The sequence below is a fragment of the Opisthorchis viverrini genome, assembly GCF_000715545.1.
Source record: "Opisthorchis viverrini unplaced genomic scaffold opera_v5_239, whole genome shotgun sequence".
Taxonomy (NCBI): Eukaryota; Metazoa; Platyhelminthes; class Trematoda; order Opisthorchiida; family Opisthorchiidae; genus Opisthorchis; species Opisthorchis viverrini.
The window spans coordinates 764,845-788,538 of NW_008751897.1; the positions used below are offsets into that span (position 1 = coordinate 764,845).

General features: G+C 45.9%; 2 protein-coding genes across 2 annotated transcripts in view; one reads left to right on the plus strand and one right to left on the minus strand.

Annotated features, from left to right (window-relative positions):
• T265_14683 (hypothetical protein) overlaps positions 1 to 3,778 on the plus strand; it is a gene marked incomplete at both ends in the record, with an annotated part of 14,236 nt that extends 10,458 nt beyond the window's left edge. The window contains 2 exons of the mRNA XM_009174766.1: positions 789 to 866; positions 3,305 to 3,778. Of these exons, the coding sequence (XP_009173030.1) occupies positions 789 to 866; positions 3,305 to 3,414 (188 nt within the window). The remainder of the gene's footprint in view (positions 1 to 788; positions 867 to 3,304) is intronic.
• Positions 1 to 23,694, minus strand: part of T265_08850 (hypothetical protein) — a gene marked incomplete at both ends in the record, with an annotated part of 74,075 nt that overhangs the window by 40,086 nt on the left and 10,295 nt on the right. Inside the window, 5 exons of the mRNA XM_009174762.1 lie at positions 8,926 to 9,397; positions 10,778 to 10,878; positions 11,227 to 11,293; positions 12,824 to 12,877; positions 16,517 to 16,630. Coding sequence (XP_009173026.1) covers positions 8,926 to 9,397; positions 10,778 to 10,878; positions 11,227 to 11,293; positions 12,824 to 12,877; positions 16,517 to 16,630 — 808 coding nt within the window. The remainder of the gene's footprint in view (positions 1 to 8,925; positions 9,398 to 10,777; positions 10,879 to 11,226; positions 11,294 to 12,823; positions 12,878 to 16,516; positions 16,631 to 23,694) is intronic.

Below are 23,694 nucleotides of genomic sequence, written 5' to 3' on the forward strand. Positions count from 1 at the left end.
CTCCTTAGTATAGCTCAATGGATCGCTGAGGTGCGCAAACCGTCACTCCACGGTAAGGTCCAGTCTCTTCGTGACCAGAGTTTCTCTGGTGCGCCCGCTTCTTACAAGTTAGTTCAATTTGCTCACGGTTGCAATTTCTGGTTTCGCTAAAGCAGTTAAAGCAGTGTACGATAGCCCAATATTTACTCAATACTCCTCAACCATTACCACCGTTTTTGCCTTTCAAGCCCTTTATTGTAGTTTGACTAAGTAGCATAAAAAACCACTCGTTCGTAATGACGCACTTCTCGTTATCATGCATTGGTCACGCATATGCACTCGCTGTAGCAGAGGGGAGATAGTGCTTCGCACAACTCAATACTATTAAAGCCTCACTTTTCTCGGATAGAAAACCGCGCTGCTGTTTCCGCTACATTTCTCACCTTTTCCCCAAGGGAAGTATTGTACCGATAACTTCGTGATATGTAGTCTTGTTTTTTCGTCCTTTTCCTTTTTTTCTTATCTGTATCATTACGTTGCCTCTGCTATTGGTGTGAAAAACCCAGCAAAAGTGATAACATTGTCGATCTGGTGCCAAAACACTCTCACAATGTGTTGCAGGGGTAGGACAAAGCCCTAGAACACGACTGTTACGCCTGTCATGAAAGTTACTCATTCGCTGCAACTCGTAACGTGCAACAACTTGGGACTCAATGAACACTGCTCGGACCCGTCACAAACCGTAGCCATTTCTCTCACCCGTTCAGGGCCGATTCTCCTCCTAATCTGCCTTTTACCATCCATTGTAGATCGGACCTACTCCAAATCAACTTGGATATCCCTCCGTCGGCTGTACAGTTCAAGTGGGCCTCGAGCTATGTTTGTTGGTAGGTTACCTATTATTGACTGTTATCTATATTGATGGATGTTAGAAGTTGCATCAGGCACTCAGGGGAAGTTCAATAAGACATCATTTTAACGTTACGATCGCTTTTAACCTTATTTATCAAGTTCATTCTGGGTTGCCGAAACAATTCTACCCGAGAACTTAGCGGCTAATGAAACAATCGGCATAACTATATTAACAAACTCCCTATGGTATTCCATAGGGCTTTGCAAACACTGTACTTGGCTTGTTGACATAAATCGTTTGCCGTGTCAAATGTTGCTGGCATTCTTTCTACTGTCCGTGCTGCAGAGTAATCTTGCCGAAATTCTCCGCCTCCCTGGAGTTGTCATTTTCTTGACGGAACACTACTGATTAGGTCGCTGAAAATACTTTGACAGCCCATGACCAGTTTCATCCTTTTTCGGGCCCACCCACCGAGCAGACACAGTCCCCCAGTTTCCGTCAACATTATATCTTTATTTGTCACAAATTAGACGCCAAATGCACTCATTTGTTCAGTAATTTGGTCTTAACGGGAAACTAAACTGAATTTCAGATGCCTCTCTCGTTTATGCCATTCAAACGGAATACAGATGAGTCTCCCGTCACAGTTAAGACAGTGCGCAATTGAGTGTACTGGGCGAATCGCGTCTAGTTTATGTTCAAGTAGGACATAGTGTTGACGGAAACTAGTTGACTGCGTGTACCTTGTGAACCGGACGAAACCGTCATGGTCTTTCGAAGGGCTTGTGAGCGGTGTTCTGTCGTGTGTGAGGGAAATTCGCCCATACAACTGCTCACCAGGGACAGCTTTTTTCAGGGGGGCAAATAACTTCTGACTAACTAAGGTAGTCGGGATGTTTACAGTACGTTTAACTCTACTGGTTATGTCCGATGTGTACTCCTCATACTGCCTTGACGATTAAACTTAGGGTTGGTTCAGTGGCTTATGTACCAGGTCCAGTTATCTAATGTACAAATAGAGGTTAGCTCTGCGATTATGAGCCTCGATTTTCTAATCAACGCTACGAAGATCTGCTCATTGGATGAAATCTCAGTTATTTGGCTGGTAATACAGCTGAATAGCTCCGCTTCTCAGACAAGCAGGCCATGAGGATTATGCGGTGATTAGTCGAAAATAGAGTGAAAATTGTTTGGTTCAGTCAAAAAGACGTCACGGAACGATGCTCAACTGACGTAGGGCTGTTAGCAAGGAGCAATGTAATGGTTACGTTATCGTCGAAAATTAATAAAGACGCAGGACTTTCCACTGGCAGTGTTCTGGAGGTACCTTCTTAAATCAGTTAGTGCACCCTTAAAACGCGCTGATAAATGTTGGATGGAGTATCCCCCCCCCGAACATCCTGTGAGGTTTTACGAAACCACCAAAGGTCATCAAAGGCAGCCGCAGCCAAATCTTGTTTAATATATACTCTGCATAAATTGGTGCAATGGTCCTTCTAACAGGAACCACCCATGCGACTTGGCCGAATAGTAAATCTCAGGATTTGGTGTGTTACATAATGGGAACGTCAATTTATGCTGAATTTTTTATTAGGCAATAGAAAGAATGCACATTGGAGGCAACCAATAAAGCTAAACTTAGTCTTTTAACATCCTGGTCTATCTTAGCTTGACAGAAATCATTTGGCATTTTGGGTAAGATTCATACCTTCCAATTCTTGAAGAAAGGCGATCTTTTCTCGGGAGTTGTGAGGCCGGAGTTTTGCTGACTTACCTGGATGGACTGATAGTTCGCCTGTTCATCGAATGATAAGTGGCTACCGGATCAACGTGATCCTTTCCGATAATCACTCTAACCCGGTGGTTATCGAATGGATTATGTCTCCAAGGTAAATGTCTATTGATTCTTGGGCTAATTTAAGCGTAGAAAGACATTATTGTGTTCAAATTAGGGCTAGTTTCATCCATTTTCGAGAACCCACTGTGCGTTCCGTCGGCATACGTGGAATTTATTTCTTATTTATGACTCCAGGGATGTGACATCCCTGTAGGGATGGACCTCGCGGTTGTTTCGGATTCAGGAGGATTTCTCGTACAGTGAACATTGCTCGGCCCAGTTACAAGGGGAAATGGCTCATCTGTTGCCGATTAGTTTTAAAAATTCGTTTTTGGCATCTGGCGGCCAAAGAATCCTATAGCATGCAACCGGATGGGTTGCGGATGCTGCCCGGGACAGGCGCGCTCCTAACGCTGGAATCGCGAACTGCGACACGGACGTTGCTGATCTCATCATATGATCCTCCACTCTGCCAGACACAAGTTCTTGTCGACAATGCGATAACGAAGTGTTAATTTACTTGGCTTGTGTAGGCTGGTAGCATGGTTTTACCGTTGCGACTTTTCTATGCGAAACCCAATGCTGTTGAGCTGTACCATGTTCCAAACTAATGTTCTCTTAACTGTCCTTTCTAGGTTTCACTCCGCGCCTGATGAAGACCACCTGTGCCTCAGCCATCATGATCGCAACGTTTGAAACATCAAAGTATCATTTTGCCAGTTCATTAGGTGCTCCTCCTTCATGACCATCTCCCCTTGTTTTCTTGCCCAGCCTATAGATGACCAGCGCCTTTTGTACACTACTTTTTTATTTGTATCTCATTAGTAGTTGGGAGACGGACAATGAACCTGACGTTTCCCAAAGTTCTGCGGTGAGTGGATCCTAGTGACTAGTTTGGTTCAGAGATACAACTCTTTCCTGCCAACCCGGTACCCCCCTAACTTCATGAATGCTTCATCCCTACCATAAAAGCTGGATCTAGCACAGACTTCCCTTGGACGATGACTATCGAGCCAGTGCCTCAGTGTCGTTGAGAAATAATAAACGCTGACTGATGTACCTCTTATCTCGCAGTAGGAGCTTATGTGGGTCATCTGATAAAAAATCTTCTATCCGTACGTCGTAAATCTGGACATCTAGAAGAACTTTCATTTCCTGTCAAGCCAACCTATTGCTCGCCAAGCACGCATGGAACACATGTGTAGTGCATATGGTGTTGAGCCTAAGGTCTGAGTCTAATGTAGACTATACAAAGAACCACCGGAGTTATGCGTCGAGGTAGATCTACGTCCATATTGGGAAGATCATCCCCTTTCTACATGCCGTGATTTTGTAATCACAAGAGTGCACAAAGGCGAAACAAACCAAATAAGTAAGCGTCTCTTTTGAGGACAGCATACGGCATTCCTCCAAACGGTTCCATGCACCATCGGTCTATTCGGCCAATAAACGGGAAACGTATATAACGCTATGAAGAGTGGTACTTTGTCTGATGGTTTGTTCTGACACTAGATTTGAGTGGCACTTGATACTGGGCTAGCTACACTGGTAACTTCCATCATCTTCGTCGCGATTGAAGGACAGACACGTGAAACCTCCGAAGAAATGATGTTTCTTATGCTAGGCTACTAGATTTGAGTTGCACTTGGTACTGGGCTAGCTACACTGGTAACTTCCAAGGGGATGACTTCTTCATCGCAATTGAAGGACAGACACGTGAAACTTCCGAAGAAATGATGTTTCTTATGCTAGGCATCCTGGTCAGCTGATTGAATTTTCACATTAAGTCCACATTTGTTATCCCCTTTAGTGCCGTGGATCTATCGAATTCATCCCGACTCGGTCCCTTTGCTGTTACTATGTGAGAATATTTCCAAGGAACAGGCAAAAGAGAATCTAATAACTGAGGAAGCTTAGATACGACTATGTGCGTTTGATGATCACTTTTTTGTCCTTTACAAGAGCTACTCAATCTCGTGTTCTCTATGAGAAAATGAACTGAACTATGGGGCTTTAAGTCGATATGGATATATTAGTCAACAATGCACCGAAATAATCAGTCCAAAAAGCATTTGTCCGTTTGGGCAACTCGAGGCCAGTCAGCTTTACTGACCGGGTTTGTCGTCCCGGCTTGGAGGACGTGTAAAGTTGTCTCCACCATGTACAATTTCCTAGCTTATATGACAGCTCGCTATTCTGTCGTTTTGCAAGTTAGTTGTCCGTTGCGCTTACTGTGGAAATGAGTGTATGGAACTGTATGTGGTCTGTCACGCGCACCGACACCCAGTCTAAGCAGCTTTCGAAAATACGGTGGTTTCATGTGCAAATTGGAGTGATATGACATTCTCGAGTCATCAATCTTGTACTCAGGGAAAATTGAACATTATCACAGTGCCGTATCGAATTCATCACAAGCTATCGGTCCCACATGGCCAGTAACGATGGGCAGGAAATCGTGCAGGACCCACTCAAGACGCCAACACTGACAAACATTGTACACTACGGAGATATTAATCAGAGCTCTCGGACGAAAAACATCAACGCAGACAGCAATATCAGTGTTGACACTGATGCCATAAGGTGGAAATAAGACAGCGAATCAGACGGAACGCGTGCTAGACTACCGCAAGCACTTTCAGGTGTACACACCTACAAGCGCTCAAGCGGACAATCTGGAAACTGACAGCAAGAACGCCACTAACTTCAATCGGGTGACAACAACTTCTGAACTCTTCTCAATCTCTTCCACGTCCTTCTGCCTTCTGCAAGTTGTCCAGCTCACAGTGCTCGCCATATTGAAGGAGGCACAGAGAACAACACTAGTCTCGGTGGACGATGTTCCGGCGTGTGTACAGAATAGACAAGCCACCGCAACTGATGGCGCTGGTTGTTCCACACGACCGAAGTATCTACCGCACAGATAAATACCTGTTTTCTAATTACCTCGGTTTGAATCCGTTGACGACACCGGTAACACGTTTGAGACGGCCACCTGAAGATGCCTCACATCGTCTGTCGGCAAGGTCTATATCTCGCAACCGTCTAACAATATAGCCACTACTAGGCCTTAAAGACCCAGTGATGTGCCACTTTGATGCCACCAGTGATGCGATTTGGCAGCCGTGATTGGGGCCTTCAGGATTCGCGCACTCATCAGACACTTCCGTCAGAGCTAATACAACTAGCAAGGTATGTAAAATTCCACAAAACATCCTATCCTTCTCCTGGGATTGCACGGGGCATCATCCGAGATTGCGCGTCCGGAAGCATGACTTTGCACGCAGATCGCATGCCGCAAGGCTGTATGATGGTTCAGTCCATTCAACAGACCTTATACTTGGTCTTCGTGCATTGCGTACTCCAGATCCACAGGGGCCCTACCAGCAAAGATTTGAACACCGCGGTCTTGAAGACCTTACCGGATTCAACTCATTATTCCATCAATGGCGAAGTTGGAACAAGAAATCGTTGTAACACCTTAGACCATCTCGTCCAAAAAACAGAGGGAAACTGGTAATGTGTCGAAATAGTGGTAGCTCAGGTGAGTCCACCAACCACACATCTAGAAGTGCGTGTACATAAGTACCGCAATACGATCCACGACTTCTGATGCATCCTTTGTTGAGTAAGTGTGGTTACGAGCACTGACAGAACCGAACGCACCTTTGAAGTCAAGGAACATCAGGATTGTGGATAGTTTGTAAATAAGGCGTCGGTCTAACCACTGACGGAGTGTGAGGCTCTGTGTATATGCCGCCTCTATCCAGCTGAAATCTTGTTTGATGCTTGCGAATTAAGGTTTCAGGTGCTACCATAAGATAACGAGCAAGCCTTGGTTCAACGAAGATCGAAATTTGATGCCTCTGGTTACTACGTCCTCTGCGAGTACTAGTTTTGAAGATAATTATTATTATCGACTCCCCTCAGTTGTCTTGGGCGGTCTCTCCCATATGGACCCAAGTAGACTAGACAGGCACTGGCTGGGGTTTTCACCGCCGTACTTGAACTGAGTAGGTGGAAGGCTGTGCGAATCAGGAGCACAAAGACATTTGGGTAGAAATATACATTCGGGTACTTCTGATGTTAAAGGGGACTGTATTTTCGCAGTCCACGTTTCGATTATAGTTCCATGAGGAAAGACTGCCATCGAAATGACTTAGGGGACATTCGACGTACCTAAGCCTCGAAACGCACACATCTGGATACAAGCTGATAGCGAGAACGCAATGTACACAGAGAGCCTCATGTATATACCGTCCTGGAATGCGAATAACACTGGCGCCACCAATTTGCACGAACGTTTGTAAGCCAATTGCTCGTAATAACCGAGCACCACATAGATTGGACAAATGGCGCGAATCGACTGCATACCAGAAGATATGCCCTGATTGGTCAGGATATGGGTTAGTCAAAATGGAGAATTTCCAGTTCGGCGCTTCGCTCCCTATCAGGAAGATTCCGGCTCAGCGTCATAAAATTGTGTGGTAACTTGATTAATAAGGTTGTAACAACCTTGTTTGGTCTTCATTTAAAGCTCTCATACCACCGTGCATTTCGATATACACGACGGGGTGGATTGGCAAGCCAAAGACCCATACGAGTTTCAATACGCAACAGTCTTCACTTTCTGAACTGTATATGGATACCCGAGTTGCTGTAACTTGCATCCATTGTAGTAGGAAGTTGTTATATCTGTTGTTTCGCTAATCTGTTGTATCTTGCCCGCTCCAGTGCCTAGTGTCGGAAAAAGGACTCAGAAGGGACACAACAACTATATTCAAACAAGCGAGTGCGGGAGTGAGAATACGGTCTCAAGCCATTTATTGAAGGGACACTGTCTAACTTCGCCCAATGCTGACGCAAACGGTCTGGCTTTGGAAACAAGCGAGAGTGAGAATACGACGGTCTCAAGCCATTTATTGGAGGAACACTGTCTAACTTCGCCCAGTGCTGACGCAAACGGTCTGGCTTTGGTACGAGGCTGCGACGTGCTGCATATTGCGGGGGCGTTGTCTGACCTCGACCAACGCTGACTCACGCTGTCTGGGTTTCACAAAGTCTGAAGCGGCGCATACTGGGGGGGCTTTGTCAGTCGTCAATATCTAGTGGAGCTGAGAGTCTTAGCAGATTTCGGGCATTCGGTAGTTGCTTTCACGAATCTGGCCTTCCTGATAGTAGCTAATTCAACATAATCGTCAATGACAGACTCGGGTCTGTATGCCGCACAACAAGCCCATCATTTTTGGGAAACTACCCACAAACAAAATCAGTAAAACTGTCTGCTGCACATTCATTTGAGGATATTTCCTTGGGAAACAATCTGAGTCATTGAGTATCAAATTTGGCAGAAGAGCAGACAAATTTCCCCTACATCCAGACTATCTCGTCACTTTTGATCATCGAATTCGCAGTACAACTTTAGAAAGCAATTAACTGACGGGCAAAAAACTGCTGACAGTAGTACTATACCACACATCGACGTCCGTGGGGATGTGAAAACTCGGACTTGTGGAAGTAAATGCTAGTGAATGAATCCATTCTGTACTGGTGGAACTTCAGAGCAAATATACACCGTGGGTCAGTGGTCTTAACAAGAATAGAGTGGTCGCTGATCGTTAGAACATGAACCTGCATGACGGGAAGTCTAGAAGTCTTCCAAAAAGCACGTGTAGATCGGATTTAGCATCCGGTTGAATTGGAGAAGGAATATACAAATAAGAAACTACTGATGGGGAACGTCCACAGGGGCTAGATGCATGGAACTGTAATTGGTGAAGGAGACTTGAGTTTTCGGCAACCTTACGAGTAGTATGTTCTGCCAAACATTTTGTTAATTAGTTTCATCCACTACACGGTCCACGTCTTGTTAAGTCTGGTGTGGCATCGATTTTGCGATTGCTTGAAAAAAAAACACTGGTTGTCTTATTTCAGGCAACTTTTACAACGAAGTTGGAGGTCAAGTGATGTTTGGAAAATTATTTTGCTCTTCGAGTGCCCGATATGTCTGCTGAGAAAATTTCAAAAATCTGTCACCTTAAACCTAAAGCAGTAGTATTACCAACCGACTCTCGTCCGACCAGGAGGAACATCAACAAAAAATGTTGAAGTCAGGAAAAAAATATGTACTACACCTTATGCATTATATACAGTATCTACAAATCAGCTCGAAAAAAAATGTTAAGTCAGGAAAAAAATATGTACTACACCTTATGCATTATATACAGTATCTACAAATCAGCTCGAATTTTCTGCCTACCCAAACCTCTGTAGTCCAGTTCGTAGTCAGCTATGTTCCAATCGATATATGGCTGGCGCCGACCCTCGTCCCACAGGCTAACCGAACCGCATATTAGGGCACCCCCGAGACATTGGTGTCCTTTGTACAAAGCGGCCCACTGACCGGCAGCCACACAGCGCATGGGTTCGTCCAGTTCTATCGAAAGATAAGGACCAACGGGACGACCGTCTTCACAGTCTGCATCAATCACATCTACTAGGTGTGACCCGACATATTCGGCCGGTAACTTTGCGCCCAGTGGATGCACCTCGGTGGCTGCCTGTATCAGATGGGGATGAGGTTGGATTTTGCATCGGATAGCACGCCATTTGTTTTGCCACTGAAATTCCAGTTGATCTGATGGTAGTTCAGGTGGTGTCGAGTTGATCCAAACTGCTGGTCCGGTCCAACATCGGCGCATGAAAAGACTTGAGTGGTACGGATCACGCACCTGTGAAAAAGGAATAAGTAGGTTACCGAACACAAAGAACAAACTGTGGGAATTCCGGCTAAAACGCACGGGCAATTGGAAGCAAACAAGGAAACGAGGTGATGACACGCACGCCCATAAGCGGTGATTGCATTAACGACAGCTCCCGACATGCCTACAGCGCAGTTTTCGAAAGTTCCCGGTCAAACAGCTTAAACCATTATGAGCAGCTGTAACCAAAGAATGAGCCCAAGTGTGGATGGTCAGCTTTTTTGAAAGTCTAGTTTACGGCACCTTCATTTGAAAAGCTCTGAAGCAATCACTTAGCACCTGTACGGTCATAATCTACCATAGTTGAGGTTCGCCTTCAGCAACAGTGGTGAGTTTCATCACTTGACTTCACGTCTTTGGCTACATACGGGATGCGAAGCGCTTTTGTCTAACTACACGTCCTGGATACCATGGAAGAACACTTGACTGTTTTGTGCTTAGTTGCCATGTTAGATGTCGGACCGGTTGGGTCATGAGGTCCTGGTGACCAGTGTTTTCAGTCAATTATTGGAGCATTTGTTGGAATAGTCAGCCGCATCGCTGGTAAATCAAAACGTTCGCACCTCTAGTAGAAGCTTGAGGATCCTGTGGAGTCATTCGCTGAAGTTTGAAAAAGTTAAGAACAGTGGGTACAGACCCTCCTCAGCTGTGGCTTCACTGCAAACAAAAATATAATAATATTTGGACAATGGAGTCATCCACAATGTTCCAATATACATGGCAGAGAATTGTGTAGGTTGACAGTAATGTTCCCCACACCTCTTACTAATTGTAATCGCAAGCAAATGCATATCAACGCAGAAGCTATCATCGATGTGGCCTATAATGAGACCTGTTTCTCGAAAAGTATAGTTAGTGTACGATGGTTTAAAGAATTATAACCTTCTGGCCTTTGTAGGTCGGTGCAGAGACACGTTCAGCGAACAGAAGGACACCGGAGGCAGAATTCAAGTTGCAACCTCTGTTCGCTAGAAGTGTTGTAACGCCTGAGCCACTGCGGATAGTACATCAGTCCGCACCCGGCGTCCACTCCAACCCCACGCTGGTAAATCTGCGGACGGCCCTTAGTGGCCAAGCTCTAAGATAGAGCCCTAAGATAGAACCAGCTTAGCCACATCGATTAGCGATTTGTTAGGGCCAGTGTAGATCTGGTTTAAACAGACATGCTACCTACCAAGCGATAAAGTACGGCCCATATGCAATTGCCTGCATTTCTGTCCTGTCCAATAAAGCACATTTTATGGCAACTACCGGACAGTATGGAACCCGCCCCTTTTGTAAAAAGGGACTAACTGGGAATCCGATGTCGAGGCTACATCAATTTGACAATAAACCTGTGGTCCAACTTACCACATAAATATCTTGTGTATCAAAATCCATGCGAGACACGTAGAAGGGGCCAGTGGCGCGGGTAATAGTTGCGCGCTGTCCCAGAGTGAAATGATGAATACCTGTGAACGGTCGTAAAAGAATAGAAATAGCCGTTGAAAATGGTCTTGTCACAATGGGAAAGGAAAAAATTCCGAACTTTAGGTATGGCCAGCAGGAAGCGATTTCCAGGCGGCGAAAAATTCTACGTCGGGTATAGCTAAACAGTGAATACACCTGAGCTAAAATATCACACCAGTGATAATACACCAAAGGGGATCCTGCCACCGTGGGGAGATTATGCTTTCAGAGATACACGCAAGCAATTGGTCATTTAAATGTCTAAATCCGTATAGGATTCACAAGATAAACAAGCATAAGCAATAGCGATAAATTATGGTAGAAATCTCCAATGGGCATTCGTTACCTACCTTGATGTTCGTCCAAAACTATTCCGGTTTCAAAGTCCTTGAACAAACCAGCTTTCGGAGCAATGTACTGAAACATGGAAAATACAATCACAAAGTACACCTTCAGCTACGGCGAAAAGCAAGCCTAGCCTAAAGCAAAACCGCTGGAAGGTGTCTGATTCAACAACGCAGTCGCACCACAACCGAAAAACGGTAGATTGAATGAGACGACACGTTCACATCCTGAGGGTTTCAGAGCACAATTACTCACCACATTTTCAAGAACTCGCATCAAGTGGGGTGGACTGTTGCCAACTTTGAATTACCACTCCATTATGTCGGTCAGCAGATACGTTACTTACCAAATACATAACATAAGTAACCCAAGTATCCCCTAGATCGACAAGTACCGAACCGCCCTGATCCTAAGGCTAGCTACTTTGGTCTGGATGCCTAATATAAGCCATATATTATGGGCTAATTCATCTGAAATGGTTGTGGAACTTAAACCGCTAGAACGGACGGGTGCATTTAAGGCCTGGAAGAAATATCTAAAACTTCACCAACCTGCGGATTCGGTGATCCTACGTCTCGAATATGAGTTCAGGAGCACTGCCCGAGGATAACGCTGCTCAGGCTTTCACTCCTGTCGTGCACGAGGGAAGGTTCGAAGAAATCAGACGGACTGAGCCATAAAGTAACGGGTTCTTTATGCTAACATTGGGGATTTTTAATTTTGACCCTGGTTCTCTTCCTCCCCTGCTATAAGGACGTCCAAGGATCACGTAGCAAGCACATCGAGTTACAACTTCGTCGTAAACTGCCTATACGACCACATAGCCGTAAGAAACAGATAATTCCAGACATAAATGGTCTGGAAATGACTCGATACGGTATCGTAACGCGATCCTTAAGCGAATCCACCATCCTGATCTATGAGAGACATCTTTATGCAGATCACCACTCTATTGCAAAGATAACTGCTTGGTGACAGTATTCCGCTACCCTCCAAACGATAGCGTCCCGATCGACGACATCGTTTGTACTATCGTCAGTCCATGATGAACACTAGGTTGCATTGGAAAAAGGAATGAACGAAATCCAGGTGCGAGAAGAGCGTATAGTTACAACTCGAGGTTGCACAGTCCGATGGCTTTTTCGTTGCCAATTTCGATTAATGACACGCCGTAACGATTGGGATTACGCCTTTACATCCAAGATTCTGCCATTGTCAGCAGTTCTTTGTTTCCGTCAGACACTGAGGATGCATCGTTAGTCCCACTTAAATTGTTTGAGTAGCGTGGATCTGAGTGTGTTCTCACAAGTATCATTCTGGTAGTCGGTGTTTTTGGCTAAAGTTTAATCTTATAATAAAGTAGCCAAACAAACACATCAGCCGACGGGCCCCAGGACGAATCAGCTGTTCGGCGCTTTGAAAAAAAAAAACAAAATTTCATGAAAAAATTACCGCCAATCTCTTCAAGAGGGAGGGCTTGGTGGGAGTCTGCGCGCATACAAAGCCACCACAAAGACTGATCGTAATCAATTTAACCAAACAACTAACGTGACATTAAATGAAACTCAGACGTGTAAATTTAAGGAACGAAGGACAACTCACACTATCGATGAATTCGGCGAAACGTCGCTTTCCGATGAAGCACATCCCCATGCTCTAAAGAAAACAGGAAGAAATAGACCCCAATGTTCGAAGCGAACTAATAACCTGGAAATTTTTTGAGTTGCAATCAGAAAAAACGAAAGGTCCTCAAGATGACATAGTTGGTTTCAAATAGACCCTTCGAAGCGAACTAATAACCTGGAAATTTTTTGAGTTGCAATCAGAAAAAACGAAAGGTCCTCAAGATGACATAGTTGGTTTCGGTCTATATGGATAACAGCATTGGTTCTCTGACGAAGAAATTGATGTGCGGAAGCCCCTTCCAGGAAGGTCTGTATGACCAAAACTCCAATACGTTTGACCGCGATACGAAACTATCTTCTCACGCCTTCATTTTCGACCCCGCTAAGGTCATTCTTCTCATGGAGACAGAAACTCACCTAATCCCCAAGATTCTCAGGGTAATATGCATCATGGACTAAACTGGGTCCAAAATTGTTATAAAAAATGACTGGTAAAATACTTAACGGTTCGAGAGTGCTCATACTAGCACTAGAAGCACTGGAAGTCAAGAAACCTCGACCTTCAGGATACTACTACACAACTACACATCACTACCGAACTATGCAGATTGTTTGGTGGCGAACAACGCAACCATTAATCACCTTGTCTTCATTTCTTTCTACTCTTCATACTAAGGAGAACGCATTTTTCGTCGTCCGCACAGAAAGTGACTGAAGTTTCCGTTTCTAACACAACATCTTTGACAAGCCGATTTACGTCCTGCTGTGCGAATACGGTTCCTGATCACGAACTATGGAAGAGTTTTCAATTCCATAGGGGCGAAAATTTCGTGCGCTTCGATGCGTATTCGTCAAATTCGATGGTTGAATCCCGTTATATGGGAAACGCTTCAACGCGCCGTGTCAATAGAAACTTCCGAGTGGGTTTCAGAAACACTTCAGCAAACGGCTGATAGAACTTCGATATGCTTGGTACTTCCTCGTAAAGTCCATCACGAAGAGACTAGACATTACCGTAGTGTGACGGTTTGTGGTGTTCCGTAACCCACTGAGATATACTGGGTGGTGTCTGTCCGACAGAGAGTCTCTCATACGGGGTTGGTCAATGGTTAGAGGTCTGACCAACCGAGTCTTCTGGCTCTTCATGTTGAGGGTTAGAACACGTACGGCGATTTGTACTATAAATGTGGTAATGCGCTCGCATTTCCCGCTAAGCACCGATGCATTGCCGCCAAAATTTTGAGCCAAAGGCTCTGGTCGAGGACCCTCATCGTCCTCCCGTCGAGGTCTGAATGCACTGGCAGTATTCCAGCCCACGTACAACCATAACATTCACAACTAACAATACTCTCATGCAAGACCGGCCATCGCGTGGTGTCACCAGCCGCGTTGGCTTATTTGTTGCATACAGAAGGGCGATAAGGCGAAGATATGCGCTTCCGTTTAACACAACCACGTTTTGTCTATTCCACCTTATCACACCCGAAGTTAAATACACTCTCTACAGGTACCAGCACAACGAACGACCCCTCTGTTCGCCCTGCATCACTCCGCTACAGCTTCCGCACATCCGGATTCAGTAACAAACCTAAACACGTAGATGTCTGTTTTCAAACCCCGAAAGCCTGTCTACCTAGCCACCTTCAATGTTCGCACACTGAAGCAAGCTGGACAACAGGTGCCTCTTGCTCGCACGCTGGATTCCATCTGCAGTGGTGTATGCTGTCTATCAGAAACAAGGATACAAGATCCAAGTACTGTGATTGAACTGATTGCCCCCTGCTCTCTTTCAGTTGACGGCTGTGCACCTCTGGTGACGCAGAGACCGCTGCACCTGGGTAGGTCGCCGTGGGTTTTGTACTGAGCGAACGAGCGGAAGCGACTCTGCTTGAGTCGATATCCGTTGATAACCGCATCTGAGTGGTTCGTTTGACAGTGACTGCGAGAGAATGTAGATAAAGTGAGGTTCATCGCAGCTTATTTGTCCGCTTACGCATCAACTGAAAGTAGCCCTGAATCTGCCAGAGACAGTTTCTAGGATGATCTGGGAGCTCTTTCACAACAGGTTAAAAGCTCAGACATCGTTGCAGTTGCTGGTGACATGAACGCCCAGGTAGATTAAACTAGGCGTTGCTGAGGCCAGATTTGGTGGCCGTCTGAAATTGTACACGAGGAACACGGACAACAAAGATCGCCTGCTTCAGATGCGTACCAATCACAGATCGTTCCTTTGGAATACCTGTTTCCCGAACAGTGGGAATTGCTTGACAAGGTGGTGCCCATTAACGAACCAGTCACCAATCTAAATAGACCACATCATCGTCAGATGTCGGTGTCAAGAGTCTTTGCTCCTCACAAGTCTAAGCAAAACGCACACACGTAGCTTAGCCATTGAGAAGCTAGTGGACCATGAAATCAAACAAACCTATCAGAAGGGGCCACCGAACGCTTGCCGGACGGTCCGAAAAAATGAGATAAAAATCGTTGGCTGTAACACCCTTCCGGTGCCCAGCTGCCATGCTACCCGAAGGAAGCACGAGGGCTGGGATACTACCAGGTCGCCCAAGCTTGGGCCGGTTTCGAACCACGGACCTTCCGATCAGTAAATTCGCGCTCTAACCACTTGGGCCATCTCGTACCGATGTCCAATGTCGGATATTAACGAGCACTGCGAAAACAAATCCAAATCATTACTCAGAACCAGAACCCCTGCTTGCGGTACAACCCAACCAACTTCGTCGAAGCACTAGTACTCATGTACACACACTTCTGTGCGTATCCTGTCTGGGTCTGTCCCTAGACCTCACAATTCCCAGCGGGCACATTCGAGCGACGGCGCCAGTACCTCATGCTAGATGAAGTCCAACTCTCCGGTAGATGAAAGGTACCGGTTAACAAGTGAGTGGACAGGGACAGTTGAAGAGCCCACAAAAACTCGAAGCAGAGCACCAACTTAGAAGTACCTAATAACCCTGGACGTACTACACTACTCACAAGGTTGCCGAAAGCCGTACGACAGCCGACGACCGGTTTCGTTCTCCTTGGGGCTCACCAGGTGGGCGTAGTCCCCGGGTTTCCAGTAAACTTATGTTCTACTTGAACCTAAATTGGAAGACTTCGACAAATACTCTCATTTGGTTTTGACAAGAGGCGCAACTGTATCCATCTGAATCGCTCGTTTATGATGGCGTGTTACGTGTAGAGAACAACGCATTGAGATATCTCAAAAACCGTATCAAATAAAATATGAAGCAGCCTGGTGTAACATTCAGTTGAAGCGGACCACCGTAAACGAGAGAGTTAGCTGGGTCTCCTGTCAAAACCAAATTCGTGTGCAAATGAAAGTTAAAACCACTTGTCGAATGGACGGATAACCCTGCTGAAGTTCAGAGATTTGCATGTTTGTCAGAATACGTTGCACCTCCTGTGTCTAACACCAATTTTGAGGTTCAGCTAACTGAAGGTAATTAGAGAAAAGACTTAGAGGGTTGCATATTTGATGAACTGAAGATTCGACCAATTGGTCGAATGGAAGATCCATGAATTGCGGACTCGGTTTCCTAAAGATGGATAAAACGACAGACGATTAAGTGGTTTCCATGAAATGAATCCAATGAAGGAAATGGGAATTCCTGAATATGAAGTTCATTTTATGAAACCAGGTGCTTACTTCTCGACGTTTCGCTATGGAAGAAAGACCAATGTCTGTTGCAATCTGTTTGACCACGGGCTTTAGCAAGCCACCAACCGGAAACATGAAGTGTCGCAAATGTTTGTGTGAAATCTGAGAACATGAAATAGATGTCGAACATATTAACAGGGGAATGTAGAGGCAATCGCAAACAGCAGGACAAGAAAAACGATTCAGTATATGGGCTGGAAGAGGAGATCTTTCGGATAAGCACTGGATATTAAAAGTTGGGCTAAGGTGATGGAGGTTAACAACCGAACAGTGAAGACATGTGGGTTATTAAACACACGCTACTCCTGTTGGGAGCGAAAACTTTCAGCAATGTGAGAAACACAAGGTACAGACAAAATAACCACCGGGATCCAATGGTCATTAGGGGAACTGACATTGGTGCGCGTGTTGTGTTTAAATCGTTCAGCCGTAGCACCTATTCAATGTCTAACTGCCATGCCACCCGAAGTTTGCACGAGGGCTGGGATACTGACAGATTGTCCAAGCCTAGACAGGGGAAGTCGAGAGGCAGAGTTCGGATTCGTTGTATATGACAGGCTACCATCCACTTCTAGATTGGCCTGTCACATCGGACTACACCGATGGACCTTACGCACAATATGTAATACCACAAGACGTCATTATGCCCAAACGGCCTCCCATTAGTGCTAATTTTGGGACGACTGAAACACACAATGTAGGTATGAGGTGGCTTGGTAGCCGGCACCAGCCAAAAGACTCACTCAAGGCACACACATGACCATGGCTAGCCATCATTCAACTTGGTCCGAAGAACGATAGTCACAGAAAAGTGCATTCAGCATCGTATTGAGTTTGATACTCCGGGCCATCAATTGCATGTGGATATTGATTTGTGGACACATGAGGACAACACACTTATTGAATACAGTGTTGAATACTTCGGATAAGCTGATGACCCGTTAATGCGCCGAAGCCAGCATTCACTGGCATTACGTCCCGTAGTTAGCCATGGGTTGCCTTCATAAAAAAGTCGTTTCGACCACCATCACAATTTTAGGATTTTAGTGTTCAGTGTGTCCACACATCAATGGTTGCGGGAAGTTAATTATAGCACCGTCGCAGGCCTAGCTACCAGGTAACCGGGAAACTTACTTTATCAGCCGACATCTTTCCGACGGATCACTGTCAGTCAGTTGGTGGTCAACCAGTTCGATGCGATCAGCCCAAATACGGTCACAACCACTGAGGATCCACTTTGTTCTGTTCACAGCTCTTTGGCCCGAAGTTAGAGATCGTTGAATCAACGAACTCCGGTTAGTCTCATTTCTCCACATGCCGTCTTGTTCGCACTTTCGCGACATCCACGTTAGCACCCTTCAGACTTTCAAACGAGGTGTTCAGATATCGAAGCTTTTGTTTGGGTTCTTCGTACTCAGCTGACCATTGACGGACTGCACAGGAACCCCATTCCCATCCACTCGGTATACACGGCTCAGCTACTGCGGACTGTTGAGTTGATTGTGGCCTTTATTACAGTGTCCTCCAAGGACCTCCGTGTCTGGTACTCGTTCACTCTAGTGAACACCTTGCATCCGCCTTAAGCAGTGCAAACAACAAACATGTACCTAAAAAAGGCTTACGTATCAAATGTTCCAGCGGGATATAGTCAGCTTTTTAGTGCCGAATAACAAGACAGATAGGACCATCGCCTGGTGCAGGTCTAGCTTGACCTCAGGTTTCAGTTTCTCCACATCTATTCCTCGAGTTTGTCAAAAGCTTAGTCAGCGCTTAATCATACACACACATCCCTCTGCTAAATCTTCCTACTGACGACAAACCAGGTGAGTTAAAAAATCAAAGCGACCGTGGTTCAAGGGCTATCGTGCCATCAAACATTCCATCTGCAAGTATGTGCACGCTGTCTGCAAGTAAAAAACGCTTGGCTCTGACAATGCAGCAAGGGGCGGACAGCTGAGACACATATGGAATAAGGAAAGATCAGAAAAGAACCTGGTACCCCTGTGCAGTGCCCAACATGACTCACTTCACACTTCACACACTTCTGAGCTTTCAGGCTGCCAAAGCCCAAACCTGAAGCAGTCATCTTGTCGTGGTGGTCGAACTTCTGTGTTGTGATGATCCTGCAGGCTACACTGGCTGGAACTCAGTCCTTAAAGGTTCAAACATGCCAGTAAGGCAAGAAAAAGGAGCAGCCAGATGAAGCCCCCTTACTGAAAGTAATCGTTTTACGAGGTGGTCTGGGTGTAAAGTTGTAGTGTCCTCTGCGATAGGAATGTGAAGGCAGTAAGGCGTTTCCCCCAGGCGACCAGCATGTCCATATTTACGGAACCGGCGGTCCTGCCTTCCCTTGAGGAAGGACGAGTTAAAAAAATATCGGCTCCAAAAACCATACACTTTGATCGCCCAACAATTAATCGTGACCACCGGCGCATTATTTGATACGGTCGAAATACTTTTAAAACCAAAGGGTTCCGCGCTGCTCAAAAGGGACCTGCTGTGCGCAGCTGCACTAGGAGTGAAACAGTAATGTCTTAATCTCTGCACCCTCGGGCCAAGTCGGCCCCCTGCAGCCAAGTGGGTCAGAATATTGAGTCATTGGCTCAGGGTCGGTCACCTCAACCAACCAGTTTCTTCGACCTAGGTAATCGGGAAGTACCATTTGCCCTTGCAGCTTTTCGCTTACCAGCGTCCTTGCACACTCCCTCCTCATTCATCGTACAGTGCGGTGCAATCAACCCATCTACCAACACCCTAGGCGCTATTCTATGTCTAAATATTCGCCCATAAAAATAAACCTGACCTCAAAAGATCAAATCCACGTTACAGTGTTTAATGTCCGTACTCTACGTCAAAATGGGCAACAGGAATCCCTTACTGAAGCCTTGCTTTCTCTTTCCATCGATGTGTGTTGTCTCTGAAACACACATACAAGACCCAACTTCACTCGTGGTTTTCAGGCCGCCTAAGACGTGCTCAGATACTCCACATTTCACTCTTCGGGTATCCTGAGGTGATGGATAATGGTGTCTACGATGTGGGAGTTGCACGCAAAACTGAAAGTGTCTTACTGGACTGGATCCCAGTAAAGTCACCTTAAAGCTGTGCGGTTGTCTGGTTTAATTAAAATTACAGCAGGCTGATGCGGTAAGCGATGTTTGTTTATCGTATCAGCATACGCCCCAAAAGATAGCAGTTCCGGGACTGAGAAGTGCGAGTTTTATCAAGATAGGTCACGACTGCTTCGGTCGGCAAGAAGGGCGGATATACTAATCCTGGAGGGTGATATGAATACCGAAGTTAGACGAAGAAGTCCGGAAGAGGCACAGTTATGTGGTAGATTTGGAGTCGATGCCGAACGTACGGGTAGTGGAAAGCAGCTTTTCCAGATTATCGTTCCAGGCGAGCACGAAATTCCAACATAAACGCTCACACCAAGAGGCAACATATCACAAGACAGCCGTGGACTCAGTTGAACCATGTGATTATCAGTTATCGATGGAGAGCCTCAGTTGAGGATTGTCGTTCCAACTTGACTTTGATCACGCCATCGTGCGCACCCTGTTGGCAATTCGCTTTCCGCCAGCATAATGCGTGCCAAAGGGGAGAAGCTGCGTTCATCAACTTCGACAATTTCAGTAGCTGAAGAGTATCGAGTTGATCTGGCTATAAAGCTACTGAAAACGGATAGTCATGCAGATGACGAAGGTTTTTAGAGGTCAAACATAGGCGAGTTGAAGAAGCAATGCTTCCAGCTTTCAAAACTGGAAAGGCTACCTAACTCGACTATATGAGAAATGGATATCTTCGAGATCGGCAGATCTTACTGGTACCAGAAAGCCCATACCAGTAACTAATGACTATGGTGGTGCACGAAGATCCGGAAAATCAGGAGCTTGAAGAATGGCAGAGAGCGCTAGTGTATTTCGAAGCCCCAGGAGATGTAGAAGGCTTTCGCTGCAGGCAACAACCACGCCCTGTGTCAACTGATTCGATCAACCGGTCAAAAGGCAGGTATCACTGGAACAATATGCAAAGAAGACGGAACAGCAATTAAATCCCTCGTTCGTTGTCTTGAGCCATGAGCTGAACACTTCAAAGATCAGTTCAGCTAGTCCCAATCAACACAACCGCTGGAAGAACCAGGCGGGTATATGGACACCAATCCACCATAAGCAACTGAAATCCAGCATCAGATATCAATCCTGAAGCGCGTCATGGCACCTGGCCTGGATGGTCTACACACTGCACTCTTCAAAAGTGGCGAGGCCCTGGTGAACAGTTTGACGACCATACTGCAGAAAATTGGAAACGAAAACAGAATATCAGCCGAATGGAGGTCCTCGACCGTCATCTCAGTTTTCAAAAGGGACGCAAGAACATCATGTGAAAACCATTGTGATACCATCCCGGTATCCGTCGCATCTAAAGTGCTCTCTGGCATTATTTTGTGCAGGTTGATGGATTATCGGGAGCGACTGATTCATGAGAACCAAGCTGGGTTTCGCCCTCGTCGAGGATTCATCGACCATATCTTTACCCTGAGACAAATTTGTGAACAGCGCCACTGCTTCAGACGTCCAACGTTGATAGTTTTTCTTGAGTTGAAAACTGTTTTTGATTCCGTCGATTGTCAGCAACTTTGGTAGTGCCTAGAGACCAAAGGTGTCCCTTTCAAATCACTCTCCCTTATGATGCGAACTCCTGTGGGCGCGCACGAGTATACGGCAAACTCTCACCACATCCAGTGGTGTAAGACAAGGCTGGCCTCCCTCACCTTTGCTCTTCAACTTTGTTATTGATATGTTGCTTGTAATTGCCCTGCCTGCCTCTGGAACCTCCGAAGTCGAAATGCTGCCAGGATGTTCTCTCAAAGACATTGACGATATTGCTTTCCTTGGATCAGATCTTTCCCAAATGCGGAGGATTTTGAATAACCTAAATAACTATGTCACAGTTTAGCATGCGTTTCACACCTGCAAAGTGTAAAGTGCTGCTAAAATACTGCGTCGGATCAAACCCAACCTCATTTTTGCAGGCGAGCTAATCGACGTGATAGATACATTTGTTTACCTGGGCAGCTACATGAGTACCGTGGACTGGCTGGAGGTTTACGAGAGTTGGTCACTTCGCCTCTCTCGAATCGATGGCTCGTATTCCCAGAACGAGTGTTTCCACGGATATTTATCCACGGTATCCAGCTCCGATGCAACCTGCTTAGGACGAGAGTTAGAAGCGCTCGGCATGGTCATGGTGGCCAGTTAATCTTATGTCGTGGAAACTGTGGCCAACCGGAGAGTTTGGTGCATATTTTGCAATCCTGCTGGATTACGCATGACGCCAGATGTGCTCGTCATAATCGGGTTGCAAGGGAACTTGCAAAACGTCTCCGTCGACTGGGGTACACCGTCTTCGAGGAGTTGAGAGCCCCTAGTCTCGGATGGGCGTGGAGTGATAGTGTGGAATGAGAAGGAGCAGAAGTATGGTGCTGATGAACATTCCCTCGTCATAATCTCAGCCCTACATGCCATCGGTTGTGATATCGACTTTTTGGTTCACCAACCGATGATCATCTCTCATCGAGGGATCTGCTTTCCTCAATCCGCCAAGGCTGTTATTGGACTGGGACTTCCTAAGGTCGCAGTCAGTGACTTGTGTTTGCTTGCCATTGTGGGCTCCCTGCGTATTATGACACTTTTATGCGTGGCACATGGCGTTGAAGGTACATTTTCGCCATTTAATTTCACACCAGACCCAGTATGACGGTCACTTTGTGCCTGATATGCGAGTCTTGACTGTGCTAGCGCACACTGCGCCTTGAGGAGCATTCACCATTGTTTGTCCTTTCTTTGGTTGTTGGTCTTTAGACGCGTGTTCCCATAACAAAATCTTTACATACTTTGGGATTCACCTCATCAGACTGGCGCTGCCCTTGGCATGATCTCGAATGAGACGTTTCTCTCTTTTCTCCCATATTCTCCTGTTACTCTTTCGCATTCATCGCTTGCACTCACTTTTTATGCTTGTGACCATGCTCTTCAAAAATAAATGATAACTGAGATTATTACTCGAATCGGAAAGGCCGCAGCAGCTTTCTCCAACCGCCAACACTTATGTCGCCGACGTGACGTCAGTTTGTCTGTCAAGGGCAGAGTTTACACTACAGTGGTGCGATCCATACTGTTTCATGGATCAGAAGCTTGACTCTTACGCGCAGAGGACATACGAAAGATGTCAGTACTTGGTCATCCGTGTTCCCAAAGCTTTGGTTAAGTCTGGTGGGAACATCGAATCAGTAATGCTGAGGTAGGCCAGAGGGTCTTGAAAAAGATGAAAGTTTCCCGTGATAGATGGATTACTCGTGCTTCGTAGGTTACGCTGGTTAGGACATGTACTCCGCATGCCAGAAGACCGTCTGCGTCGCAGAGTTCTTTCTGCCCAGTGGAAGCAAATGAGAGGTGGACAGAGTATGACCTGGCCACGAAGTACGAAAACACCAAACACTGAACTTAGTCCGGTCGGCAAATGCCGCCTTCCTGGACGGGATCACGAGACTCAACTTACCAATGACTTTGGACCTATCTAGGTTTGGGCAACCTGGAAGTATCTCATCCATCGTGCTTCCTTCTGGTAGCCTGGCAGTTAGACACTGAAAGGACGCGATAGCTGAACGATTTTTTATAACATTGGCAGGAACGGCCCAATCCTACAATCAATGGAGCTTGTGCATCAAAGCTATCGCCTTCAATACGTAGCTACCAAGTTCCCGAACTAACCAAGGCTTAGCTGTATGTCCTACACTCTTTCCTTTCCCGGTGATCGAAACTGTAGCAGCTGGAACCATTGTGCCTATGGGCCATGGTTTATAGCTGATAAATTGAGTGGATGCCAAAGCACTCATCTGTACATCAGCCAGAAGGGAGTTACAAAAACGAATCAAATGAAGTAGTCGTTGGATGTTGATGCGATATGCAGGATAGAACAGGTTAGTCCTTGTTAAGAAAGGAAGACAGTCTCTTAGTTTCGAACGCCGTACACTGTCAATCTTGTGTAAGAGATTCTGCGCGGGGGGTCTTAGGGTTGAGGGACATCCCGTTTGAGATCTACAAAGCACTGTTCCTTGATGGGATACTTTTCATCCAAAGGCTAGTGCATTCATCAAAAAC